At 47.0% G+C, this 13,306-nt stretch overlaps 1 protein-coding gene across 1 annotated transcript; it reads left to right on the top strand.

Annotated features, from left to right (window-relative positions):
• The first annotated feature begins 701 nt into the window (after positions 1-701).
• PIGP (phosphatidylinositol glycan anchor biosynthesis class P) lies at positions 702-13,121 on the top strand. Its single transcript, XM_075262583.1, has 5 exons — positions 702-755; positions 10,172-10,271; positions 10,763-10,835; positions 10,944-11,062; positions 12,906-13,121. The coding sequence occupies exons 2-5, from the start codon at positions 10,190-10,192 to the stop codon at positions 13,055-13,057; spliced, it is 426 nt and encodes a 141-aa protein (XP_075118684.1). The 5' UTR covers positions 702-755; positions 10,172-10,189; the 3' UTR covers positions 13,058-13,121.
• Positions 13,122-13,306: the final 185 nt, after the last annotated feature.

Genomic DNA, 13,306 nt, shown 5'->3' with positions numbered 1-13,306 from the left:
GGGGGGAGGGGGTTATACTATGGTATACATTGTACCTGAGGCTTCCTATAGGACCCCTGTATATAGCAGTGTAGTACAGGGGGGGGGGGGAGGGGGTTATACTATGGTATACATTGTATCTGTGGCTTCCTATAGGAGCCCTGTATATAGCAGTGTAGTACAGGGGGTTATACTATGGTATACATTGTATCTGTGGCTTCCTATAGGACCCCTGTATATAGTGAGGGTATAGCTCTAGTAGTGTAATACAGAGGATTGATACATTGTTACGTGTTCCTGTATGATATACATTGTATCTGTATATAGTGAGGGTATAGCACAGGGTGGCTGATACATTATTACATGACATGCTTGAGATGCCCCCAGCACACCACTACCATGCCAGTGATGCCCCCGCCTGGGGTAATAAGACACTCACCTAAGGAAACACAAGTAGAGGCTGAAGCCCCTTCTTGCCCCCTCACAGACATTCAGCAGATCCCTGCAGATGCCAGGCTCCTACTGAGACGCAATGTGATGACGAGAAGGAATACAAAGCAGGACGAGGAGTGTCCAAAATACTACACAGGAAGGAGAAGTCACAGCTAAAATCCATCTGCTTGTCTGTACTGGCGCCATCTGCTGGTGAAATGGCAGAACAGCCTGTAAACCGAAGATTTTGGGTCACATTGTTTGCGTTCCATGCCAGCGCCACCTGCTGGTGTGATGATGAATAACAGCTCACTACAGGAAGTGCTTGATGGCTGCAGTAACCCGTGAGTATGAGACTAGTAGTGCAGGGGCTGTAGGCTCTGCTGCTTCTGCTTTATCTCTCTAGCCCATACACAGTCTCCTGCCTAGAGCTTTGTGCTGTGTAGGCAGGTTGTTGGTTCCCCTCCTGGAAAATGGGATTTTAGAAGCCCCTACTACTGTAATGTTTATTCCAATGCCACAGTACAAGCCAAAAAGGGTAGGTAGGGTGTCTATTAGAATCAGTGGTTATTGTTATAGAGGAGGGGGGCACTGACTAGAGAGGGGTCTTCAAGCTTATTGTGCTCGGCAGCCATGTCCTGTGCAGACCTCCCACCCTTCAAAGGACAGAAAGAGGAACAAAACTTATGGCACACTATGCATATTTAGCCCCGCCCACTTCTACATTGATTTCACCCGTTCTCTCATTTTTTCTTTGCGCCCCCCCCCCCCCCAACAGTATAAGGGCTAGTTCACTCGTAGTTATTTGGTCTGGATTTTGACTCGGAATCCGCGTCAAAATCTGGGTAAAAAAAACACCTCCCATTCAATTCAATGGGAGCCGGTCATTTCCTTTTTCGACAAGCAAAAAGAAGCGACCTGCCCTATCTTAACGCGGATTCCGACGCAGCATCTACGTCAAGACAATCCCTCCGGACTAGGCCCATCTGGGCCTAATCTGGAGCGGAAAGCTGCGACTGTCCGAAGCCGCGACAGGTGCATTTTGGTCCGGATTCTGATGCGGCTTCCCACGTCAAAATCCGAACCAAATAACTACGTGTGAACTAGCCCTAATGCTCCTACAGTCACCCTAACATCATATACCCCACATTATAATAAGATAAGATAATCCTTTAAAGGGATCCTATCATTAAAACTAAATTTTTTGTCCCTAACATGTAGGAATAACCTTAGGCTAATCTTCTCCTACCTTTAGATGTCTTCTCCGGGCCGCTGTTCGGTGTATAATCCGGTTTTCGTCGGTATGCAATTGAGTTCTCTCGCAGCACTGGGGGCGTCCCCAATGCTGCGAGGTAACTCCAGCACCGCCTCCATCTTCTTCAGGGGCAAATAGAGGGGGACAGATTAATGGCGCTTGGCTTTGGCGGTTAGAAGGTCATTAGTGACTTTTGTTAGGGCAGTTTCAGTGGAGTGCCGGGGTCTGAAGCCTGACTGAAGTCTGTCAAAGAGCAGGTTGGACGAGAGATAGGAGGAGAGTTCAGAGTGGACGTGTTGCTCAAGAAGTTTTGAGGCGTACGGGAGCAGTGAGATGGGACGATAGTTGGCAGGAGAGGACGGGTCGAGGGACGGTTTCTTATGTATAGGTGTGACTGTGGCATGTCTGAAGGCAGAGGGGAAGGATCCAGTGGCTAGGGATAGGTTGAAGAGATGGGTTAGGGCTGGGGTGATGACTTCAGTGAGTTTGGGGATGAGCTGTGACTGGATCGGGTCAAACGCGCAGGAGGTGAGGATTTAGAGATTAGCAAAATAGCGCCGCGTATACGATCCTGGCTCCCATTGAAATCAGTGGGAGCGTGAACGGCCCGCAAAAGCTCACGCAGCATATACATGCCACATCACGCGGCACTTTACTCCGTGTGAGCTCACCCTTAGGGTAAACCCTGCTGAATTTCCAGGTATCAGTCCCCTGTGTCCCAAGCAATGACAGATTCATTTCAACAAGTAAAACCCCGCTGCGCTCTACTCTGTCCACTTCTAACGTAAAAGTGAGAAGATTGCTGTGTTTATTGAGGCCATTTAAGAGGCTTTAGTGGCCCCGGCCATGAGTGATGTTATCAGCCAAGTTGGCCGGCAGTGAGTGGTGATGGAGAGATAATAATCCATTCCCCTCAGCTAGTGTCACCGTGAAATATTACCAAGCCACAGCTATTGTCCTGATCAGCGATTGACCCCTTGAGCTTGAGAAAAAATGTCTCCCGGTTCTCACAGCCATTGTGACCCCTTGGAGTTAATAACTCCCTCCAGGCCTCAGAACTTGGAGGAAACTTAATATTCAAGAAGGTTTCACACTTAGAGCGGTCTCCAGCAACACAACAATGATGGCCATCAACATCAGGTCGTGGAGGGGGGTGGACTATGGGCACCCCTCACCATTCATATCTGATATTGATGGCCTTTTTTGAAGCCCAAGAAAACCCTTTTAAGGCTGAAGCCTCCATGTTGCAGAAACGCAGCTTTTTTCTGTTGCAGATTTTGCTGTGTTTTTGAGCCAAATTCCTGAATGTATTGAGTAGAAGGTAGAAGTGTAAGAACTTCTTATATATTTTCTTTCCTTTTGTAGTCATTCTTGACTTTGGCTCAAAAAAACGCAGCAAAATCTGCAAGAAAAAAAGCTGCGTTTCCGCAGTCTAACGGGATCTTCGTCTTTGGCCAACCCCTTCTTCTTAAAGGCGTTGTCTGGGAAAGTTGGTTACAGGCATAGCTGACAACTTTAAAGTTGGTACAATCGGGATTTGTAAGTTCCACCCCAGACTGCCAAATCCTACCCCCTAAACTGGCCAAGTCCCACCCCCTAAACTAGTCAAGTCCCACCCCTAAACCGGCCAAGTCACCCGCCTTGGGCACTGTTTTGTAGGCCACATTCCCTTTTCTGGTTGATACAAACCCAAATTTGCCAGGACTGTAACTGAAAATTAGGGAGTATCCTTGCAAATTTGGCCCAGTCTGTTCTCAAGCAATCGGCAGTAAACCGCAGGGAAATGTGACAACAAGCGTTCAATTTCTTGACAGCGCCACCACAGGTAAAATGGAGCATAGCACCACTGAATTCTATATAGAGATGTGCTGCTCCTCCACAGTGAAGGACATTCTTTGGCGCCAGTCTCTTCTAGAGCGGTTTTCAAAGACCACGTCAGACGCTATAGCAGCCCTACATTGTTTTCCTCTTCTTCACCAGAGAACTGAAATACAAGGCAAGGTAAATCTCCCCCAACGTTCACAAAATCGTGCACAAAAAAAATACTACAAATCCGCTTTAAAGGGAACCTGTCAGTTCAATTTGGGACACTAAATCACTCACCCTTAAGCCGGGTTCACACGGGGGGTTTTGGACCGGATTTTGAAGCAGATGCCGCCTCAGAATCTGGTCCAAAAAACGGCTAACCGCGACTGGATACCAGTGTGGTGCATACAGTGTGGCGACATCCAGTCGCAGCATTCCACTCCAGCTTAGGCCCAAATGAATGGGCCTAGTCGGGAGGAAGGTGTCGTGCCATGGACTCAAGAAAGGAACCCATTGAATTCATCTCGCTTCTTTTTTGCCGCTAGCGGAAAAGACTCAGAAGGGTTTTGTATACTTTGAATGGTGAGGCGTTTTTTGGTTCAGGGTTTGGAGGTGGATTTCTGCCAAAACCCTGACCAAAAAACTCTGTGTGAACTTAGCCTAACAGATCCCCTTTAATGATGATCTTCTCTAGCCGTATTGATAACAATCACTATGCCATGTATGGTCACCTTAATGTTCCGTCACATAGGGTGTAGATGGTGCACCCACCTTGTCTATGGGAGTTGAACTCCGTTCAACCCCTGCCATGTTCACCTGTAGGAATGTGATGGGCCGGGCAGTGACTGTCACTTGTAGCTGCTGACAGCCGTCCTGGAGGCCATGTGAAAATGAAGTGTTTGTTTCTGTTCATGGAGAGGGACATCAGTATCTCACCACCTCCTGTAGTTTAGATAGGGCCCTGGTGACCTACCCCTGAACTGGTCACTCTCATGTCATGTGCGGGTTACTCTCCTCTACTGGAGTTCCCACTGGGAATGCTATATTAACCCCTCCAGGACCAAGACCATTTTATGGACCTCACAGGTTTTTGATTTTTGTTTTTTTAGTTTTTCATGTCAGCACTCTGGCGGTAGCTTTTTGTTCTGTACATGTATGCCGCTGTATACAATTTTTTTTTATTTATTTTTTTTCAGGAAAAGATTTTGGTTCTGCACATAGTCTTTTGTGGCGTGATCCTTTTTTTTTAACTTATAATTTTATGAATTAAATTTTCGGGGTGCAGAATAAAGCCAGGTTCACACGGGGTGGAGAATAAAGCCGGGTTCACACAGGGTGGAGAATAAAGCCGGGTTCACACAGGGTGGAGAATAAAGCCGGGTTCACACAGGGTGGAGAATAAAGCTGGGTTCACACGGGGTGGAGAATAAAGCCGGGTTCACACGGGGTGGAGAATAAAGCCGGGTTCACACGGGGTGGAGAATAAAGCCGGGTTCACACAGGGTGGAGAATAAAGCCGGGTTCACACGGGGTGGAGAATAAAGCCGGGTTCACACGGGGTTTTTTCGTCAGGATTTTGGCGCGGAATTCGGGTCAAAAAAACGGCCTCCCATTGAATTCAATGGGTTCCTTTTTTCTGTGAGCTGTTTGTTGCCGCTCGCGGAAAAAAGGAGCGACATGCCTTTTCTTCAGGCGGATTGCGCAGCTGAGTCAGCTGCAGATGTCCGTGGCGCGACACTCCCTCCCGACTAAGCCCATTCATTTGGACTTAATCCAGAGCAGAATGCCGCGACTGGATGCCGGTGCACTGTATGCACTGCACCGGCATCCGGTCGCGGCTAGCTGTTTTTTGGACCAAATTCTGAGGCAGCCTCCGCGTCAAAATCCGGTCCAGAAAACCCCCATGTGAACCCGGCTTAAGGCTAGGATCACACCTACACTGGGATCTCCATTGTCCAGGACCGCCAGGGGGACCCACACGCGGCCCCAATGGACTATAATGGGGTTTGATTTCTTCGGTGGAGACTCCAACGCAGATGTGAACATAGCCTAAGCAACTGAGGTTTTTGTTTGTTTGTTTTTCCCCCCTTTTTAGGCTAAGTTCACACAGAGTTTTTTGGTCAGGGTTTTGGCAGAAATCCGCCTCCAAAGCTTGAACCAAAAAACGCCTCACCGTTCAAAGTATACAAATCGCTTCTGAGCCTTTTCCACTAGCGGCAAAAAAGAAGCGAGATGTTCATTCTTTTTTGAAGCCTGAGCGTTTTCCAGCTTCAATGCAAGTCAATGTGAGCCGGTTTTTCCTGCTCACGTTTTTTGGTCAGAAACCTGAAGCGTTTTTGGCAAAAACCTGATCAGGAAACGCCAGGCGTTTTTTTTAAATATAATTCATGACCACATCCCAAGAGGAAATGGATCAGGAAACTCCTCGAAAAACACCTGAAAAAACGCTTCAAATGGCAAAAAACGCCTCAGAAAACTCTCACTTGTTTTCCGGTCCAGTTTTGACAATGCCAAAACCCTGACCAAAAAACTCTGTGTGAACTTACCCTAAGAGTAGTGTGAACCTAGCCTTACAGTTTGATGTGGTCATGCCCATGCAGCCGTAGAATATTTAGGGGAAGGATGCCGGACCTCAGACGCCCCCTCCGCTTAGTACAGAAGCTAGAAAATCGCAATCCAGACAATATTATAATTTTCTGCTCATTATAACTCATCGCTGTGTCTTCCATCATCCCTGACCTCACATTGACCATTTTTTTCTCACCACATTTTGGTTAAGTTGCTGATTAACAGCAGTGAACTTTTGTTGACTTTTCATGGACCCCCCCCACCCCTCCCCCGTTGCTTCCACTCCCTGTTATCAGCCATCGCTGCTCCATAGGTAATCTAAGAATCTGTTTATTCAGTTACACTTGACTGCAAGACAAACCAAAAACTGAATACTTCAATAGTGCCACTCCATTTCTGTCTTATGCTTCTGCTGCTGCATTATCACAAAATCCAATGTAATACATTACCAAAAAAAAGAAAAAAATTAATTTTATTTTATTTTTTTAATTAAAAAACTAGTAGTGTGTGAAACTCTCACAGTGGTCCACAGCCTGTAGATTCCTCCAAGGCTGAGTTCACATGGGGTTTTTTGATCCAGATTTTGACGTAGAATCCGCCTCAGAATCCGGCTCCAAAAAACGCCTTCCATTTCCACTAGCAGTTTTTTGCTTCTCGCGGGAAAAAGAAGCAAGCTGCCCTATCTTGTAGAATCCGCCACAGAGTCCACGGCGTGACACTCCCTCCCGACTAGGCCCATTCAATTGGGCCTAATCTGGAGCGGAATGCACTGTACCGGCATCCAGTCGCGGCGAACCATTTTTTGCACCGACTTCTGCGTCAAAATCCAGTCCAAAAAAACCCATGTGAACCCGGCCTAAGACGTTTCACGTCCATCCTCTACCATATGTGTGTTATGTGTTTCAAGGTAGAGCATGGAAGGGGGAGCACAGGGACCCCTCACCATTTGGTTTCATGGGGCTCAAATGTTTGGCCCAGATTTACTATATGGGATGCACATAGGCACATTTAAAGAGGACCTTTCACCACTTTTGGGCACATGCAGTGTCATATACTGCCAGAAAGCCGACAGTGCGCTGAGTTCAGCGCACTGTCGGCTTTCCCGATCTGTGCCCGGTGTAAAGAGCTTACGGTGCCGGTACCGTAGTGCTCTATGGTCAGAAGGGCGTTTCTGACCATTAGCCAGAGACGTCCTTCTTCCTCGCGGCGCCAATCGCGCTGTGCTGTGGCGCGGGGAGGAACTCCCCCCTCCCGCTCCTGATAATACTCGTCTATGGACGAGCGCTGTGAGCAGAGGGAGGGGGCGTTCCTCCCGGCTCCACAGCACAGCGCAATTGGCGCCGCGAGGCAGAAGGACGTCTCTGGCTAATGGTCAGAAACGCCCTTCTGACCATAGAGCACTACGGTACCGGCACCGTAAGCTCTTTACACCGGGCACAGATCGGGAAAGCCGACAGTGCGCTGAACTCAGCGCACTGTTGGCTTTCTGGCAGTATATAACACTGCATGTGCCCAAAAGTGTTGAAAGGTCCTCTTTAATGGGTGGAACAGAGTGAGAATGAAGATGGTTCCCAGCCAATCTTAATAAAATTCCCCTTAGTCTTCCATTTGTGCTGTTAAGACTCCCTAGTAGCGGCCATAAAACTTCCAGAAATGCCCACATATTTGTATAAAATTTGCCATCTTTGAGGTCCATTTTTTAGCACTGGTTGGGACTTGTGCTCTCTGTATATATAGAAATTGTGCAAACTCTCGACTGCCTTTTCTTCTGGGCTCGGAGCCCCCATTGAATAGATGCCTATATGGTGCTGTAGTATAAAACTTTTGTAATCTAAGGCCACATATTGTGGAAACACAGCTTTTTTAGTTGTGGATTTTTCTGCAGTTTTTTGAGCCAAAGTGCAACCTAGTGCCAAAAATAAAATTATTGACGTCAGAAAGTTCAAAGTTTATGGTGCCGAAAATTCCGCGCGTAGAAAAACAAGCTAGTGGCACCCATTGAAGTCAATGGGAGGCTTTTTTTTCAGCGTGGAAAATTCGGTGCCATAAACAGCGCCACTTTCCTCCGTGTGAACGGACCATTAAGCTTTTGTGTTGACAGCTAGAAAATTGAATATATTGTGTATTTAATTTAAAAAAAAAACTTCAATTGTCTAAAAATTTACTTTTTTGATGGTACAGGCCTAACTCTGCCCACACTTGTGTGTGTGACCCAACCCCCCCAAAAAAATACACCATACTCACCTGTCTTCGGTGCTCCGGTGCCTCCCAGTGCGGTCCGCTGTTTTCTTCCGTCAGAAGTCCCCACCACTCATGACTGGTGAGGGACTACTTGTGAACTGGAGCACACTGGGAGAACATCAGAGCACTGAAGATGGGTGAGTATTTTTTTGTTTTTTTTCACCTGGCCTAATTTTAAAAAATAAATTTTATCCTGGGCCACCCCTTTGAAGAGGACCTTTCATGGTTTGGGGTACAGGCAGTTCTATATACTGCTGGAAAGCCGACAGTGCACTGAATTCAGCGCACTGTCGGCTTTCCTGATCTGTGTCCCTGGTGAAGAGCTATCGGTCCCGGTACTGTAGCTCTTCACAGTCAGAAGGGCGTTCCTGACAGTCTGTCAGGTACGTCCTTCTGTACAAGCAGTGCCTATCGCGTTGTACTGTGATAGTGGGGAGGAACGCCCCCTCCCCTCCTGATAATACTCGTCTATGGACGAGCACTGTGAGCAGAGGAAGGGGGCGTTCCTCCCCGCTCACACTGTACAGCACTATAGGCGCTGCTTGTATAGAAGGACGTACCTGACAGAGTGTCAGAAACGCCCTTCTAACTGTAAAGAGCTACGGTACCGGGACCGATAGCGCTTTACCCGGGGCACAGATTGGGAAAGCCGACAGTGTGATGAATTCAGTGCACTGTCGGCTTTCCAGCAGTATATAGAACTGCCTGTACCCCAAACCATGAAAGGTCCTCTTTAAATATGTCACCAAAACACTAAATAACATGAAGCTATTTGTTATCCTCATCACATTATTCTAAAACTAATAACTGGGAATCAAACACATTCCCCCGCCCCCGGCCTTTAGTGGGTTAACAACAAACCTGAGCCATCTGTCAATGGGGGTGAAGAATTGGTAAATTTGGTGCAGGATTTACGAGGCGTTTTATGTCTGACAAAATTGGGGCATAATTTTGGCATATGATGATGGACGACCCCCAGAGTGTAGTGTAAGAGGCAGATCTCTCTTCACGCCCCTATTGCTTCCCTATAATTGACTTGGTTCTCAGTCAAGCACTGACCTGCCGGCTCCTTTGTCTGGAGATGATCGCCTTGGCTGTTACTCTTCACCTTCATCCTGCCGACATCCCCGCTCTTTGTGAAGTGCTTAGTATTTCTAAAACACACAAAAATTACAACCAGGATCTCTCGGGGCTGCTTGTACTTTCTGTTCTGCTTGAATAAAACCTCTTCCTGACACTAAGTGCGATTGTTCTGCGTCCTGACACAGCAGGCCCATGTAGCTGAGAATATATTTACCCTATGGAGATATCCATTCTCTTTTTACAATTGTTCAATGTACAATTATTTTCATTTTTGTCACTCATACGTCCTCTAAGGAAGGGTTCACACTACCGTTTCATCCCGTTATGACGGTGTCCGTGCACTTGCTCGTTACAGGACTGGATTACTCGGCTGCTTCCTTGTGATGAGATTCCTTATCAGTTTTCATCCTGACTAGGGTTGAGCGATCAGGATCGGGAAAGATCGGATTCCGATCGGCGATCGGGTAAATATCACGATCGTGATCGGAATTCCGACCTGATCTTTTCCAGCAGGATTGAGGTCGGAGATTATTTCAAGATCGGCTCAACCCCTAAGTGAGTTTTCCCATAGAGAAGCATTGACTAGGGTTGAGGATCGGGATCGGAAAAGATCAGATCCCAATCGGCGATCGAGCAAATTTCACGATCGGGATCGGCTGGAAAATGATCAGAAATCTGATTTTGAAATTGATCATGAAATCTTAAGATCGGCTCAACCCTAATCCTGACTGGTATGTCAAGCCATTCCAGCCTCAATCTGCTGATGTTAGAGAAGGATAATTATTAGATCCTTATTTCATTTCATAGGCTCTTCAAGATCACAAAATGGTAGAAAACTCGCCTTCTCCTCTGCCGGAAAGAGCCATTTATGGATTTGTCCTCTACCTGGCATCCCAGTGTGGGTTATGTAAGTATCCAGAATCCTGAATATGACCGTGTACTGATATAACCAGCCATCACAGACTCATTTACCCAGAAGATGGAAGGGAGTAGGCCTGCGGGACCTGACTACACTAGGTCTCTTTGTAGTCTATTTCCATGGAGACACAACCATTTTCTTAGGAGCTGCATGCACAATACAGTACAATACTTCTAATTAAAGGGTGACTATTACATTCATGTTTTGATTGGTGGTGGCCACACCCATCACTAAAATGAACGATCTCCCATTCATTAATACAGTGGTGCCCCCTTTTAATCCTAATGAGTGAACAGTGACTAAGAATCCATAAGTTACATGGACAGACTAATGACTTCCATGTGAGCTGTGTAATGCTTCGTTTTCCCTATGGGGGTGCTGCAGGGAAATTGAACACTTTCTGTCAAGGACCCCACAATTATATTTCATCCTATGTCCTATATATTATGACCCTTGCCTAATCTTCCAATGTCTTCTAGTCCTGTATCTAACATGGGCGTACATCCCTGAGTCGTGGCTGCACTCCTTAGGACTGACATATTGGCCTCAAAAGTGAGTAGTCCCTATATTGGCATGGCGCGAGGGCTGGAAATTCTGTTCACATTGACTGTTTGCCATAGTCTGTATTCCTTGTACCTAAATGCTTTATTTGCTTCCTAGATACTGGGCTGTAGCTATCCCCGTATACCTCATGGTCACGTTGGGCATTGCCTATATCTTTTTGTTTGGCATAAACCTGATGAACACAGCACCCCTGGACTCCATACACACTGTAACAGGTAACAAGGCTTCATTCAGTACAGTATGGCGGTCACTGAGGATTACTGGCCAGGATTGTACCTGTTACTTCTATATCCTAATCTCAATGTAAAACCTGTAACAGTTCCCCACTAAGGCCGGGTTCACACGATGTAATTTGGCACGTAATGTGGCACGTAGACGCCGCAGGAGCTTTTGCGGGCCGTATACGCTCCCATTGTTTTCAATGGGAGCCGGTACCGTATACGCGGCGCTATTTTGCGGCCACCGCAAAATCACGGCCGCAAAATAGCGCCGCGTATACGGTACCGGCTCCCATTGAAAACAATGGGAGCGTATACGGCCCGCAAAAGCTCCCGCGGCGTCTACGTGCCACATTACGTGCCAAATTACATTGTGTGAACCCCGCCTAACATACGCCATGTGTTGTCATGTGAAAGAGGGTCTTTGGGCTCCATCAGGCGTCAGGGCCTGTATACAACTACTACCGAATATATGCAAACAGATGAGTCCTTGCACTTAGTCCTTTCCATATCTCCCATACATCCCACCGGAAAGGGAAATGGACATCCATTGCAGGGACTGGTGAGGGTCCATGTATTCGGACCCCACTGAACAGACTTTTATTCAAAATTGTGTCATGGTAATTCCCTTTGAGTTGACAGGACTTGTCCCAAAAATGTATTTATAAAATTTGCTTCCCAAGCCACCATGACTTCCCCAGGCACCCAAAAGAATTGGGATTGGGACCTTTATGGGTTCTGTCAGTCCCAAAGTTGGGAATGGGGCCTTATAAAATTTACTTCCTAAACCATCGTGACCTCAGCTGACTTCAAAAAATTTGGAACGGGGGGGGGGGGGATGTTATAAAAATTTGTTTCCAAGCCGCTGTGACTTCTCCAGAAACCCAAAAGATTTGGGACTGGAGCAGATTTAAGTTCTGTAATTCTTTCTGGGGTCCCAGTAACTACAGCCATAGCTTAAAGGGATTCTACCATTAAACTACTTTTTTTTCTAATTACCACGTCAGAATAGCCTTAAGAAAGGCTATTCGTCTCCTACCTTTAGACGTGGTCTCCGTCGTGCCGTTCAGTAGAAATACCGGTTTTAACTGGTAATGGCCGGCGGCCATTTTTGGGTAGCCGCTCTTGCAGTTCAATACAGGAGACGGCCGGCGGCCATTTTTGGGTAGCCGCTCTTGCAGTTCAATACAGGAGCTGGCCGGCGGCCATTTTGGGGTGGCCTCTCTATGCTCCTGTATGGAACTACAAGAGCAAGGGATGCCAGAAGAGGCGGAGTTGCTTCAGAAGAAGGAGGCGGCGCAGGAAAGAGCTCTGGGCAGCAATGGGGACGCGCTCATCGGTGTTTCAGCGCTGGGGCCCGCCCTCATTGCTGCGGAGAGCTCATTTGCATACTGATTAAAACCGGTATTTCTACGGAACGGCGCGGCAGAGACCACGTCTAAAGGTAGGAGACGAATAGCCTTTCTTAAGGCTATTCCGACGTGTTCATTAGAAAAAAAGGTAGTTTAATGGTAGAATCTAGAGATGAGCGAGTACTGTTGGGATCAGCCGATCCGAACAGCACGCTCGCATAGAAATGAATGGACGTAGCCAGCACGCGGGGGGTTAAGCGGCCGGCCGCCGTCAAAGCGGAAGTACCAGGTGCATCCATTCTTTTCTATGGAGCGTGCTGTTCGGATCGGCTGATCCGAACAGTACTCGCTCATCTCTAGTAGAATCCCTTTAAAGCACCCCAGTAAATCTGTAGCTAAGCCCCCAACAGCCCCCTTCCACCTACTACTGCTATCTTATGTGTCAAAGGGGCTTTTGGCTTTATTTCCATATTTCCTTTCTTCTGTAGACACCTACGCCAAAAACCAAGTGATGAAAGTGTCCGATCCAGACGCCATTCCTGCCATACGGGACATCTCGATTAGTGAGGTCAATCGGATGTTCTTCCTCAAAAGACACAGGAGACGTGATCCGGAGAGTCATTTCCCATCAAGTCGATAGATCTTAAATTATTATTTTTTTGTATAATGGGGCAATTGGTCAATAAAATTACATTATTGGGGCATTTGGTGCCACCGTTTGATTTTTTTTTTTTTATTGATGTTGAAATAAATTGCAAGAATTAGGGTTGCCATATATCAGGGCTTAAACATTTTGTATTAAATTATAACAAGGGCTGTGCAAAGTTCCGGAGATAGCGCCACCATGGGCTGTGTCTGGTATTGCAGCTCAGCCCTATTTAATTAAAAG

The sequence above is a fragment of the Leptodactylus fuscus genome, chromosome 2 (genome assembly GCF_031893055.1).
Source record: "Leptodactylus fuscus isolate aLepFus1 chromosome 2, aLepFus1.hap2, whole genome shotgun sequence".
Taxonomy (NCBI): domain Eukaryota; kingdom Metazoa; phylum Chordata; class Amphibia; order Anura; family Leptodactylidae; genus Leptodactylus; species Leptodactylus fuscus.
The sequence above is the reverse complement of the archived record's forward strand: the minus strand, read 5'-3'. Positions and strand labels throughout refer to the sequence as shown.

Coding starts and splice junctions, on each gene's coding strand:
- PIGP (XM_075262583.1), top strand. CDS start 10,190: ATGGTAGAAAACTCGCCTTCTCCTCTGCCGGAAAGAGCCATTTATGGA. Junction 10,272..10,762: donor GGCATCCCAGTGTGGGTTAT/GTAAGTATCCAG, acceptor AATGTCTTCTAG/TCCTGTATCTAACATGGGCG. Junction 10,836..10,943: donor CTGACATATTGGCCTCAAAA/GTGAGTAGTCCC, acceptor TTTGCTTCCTAG/ATACTGGGCTGTAGCTATCC.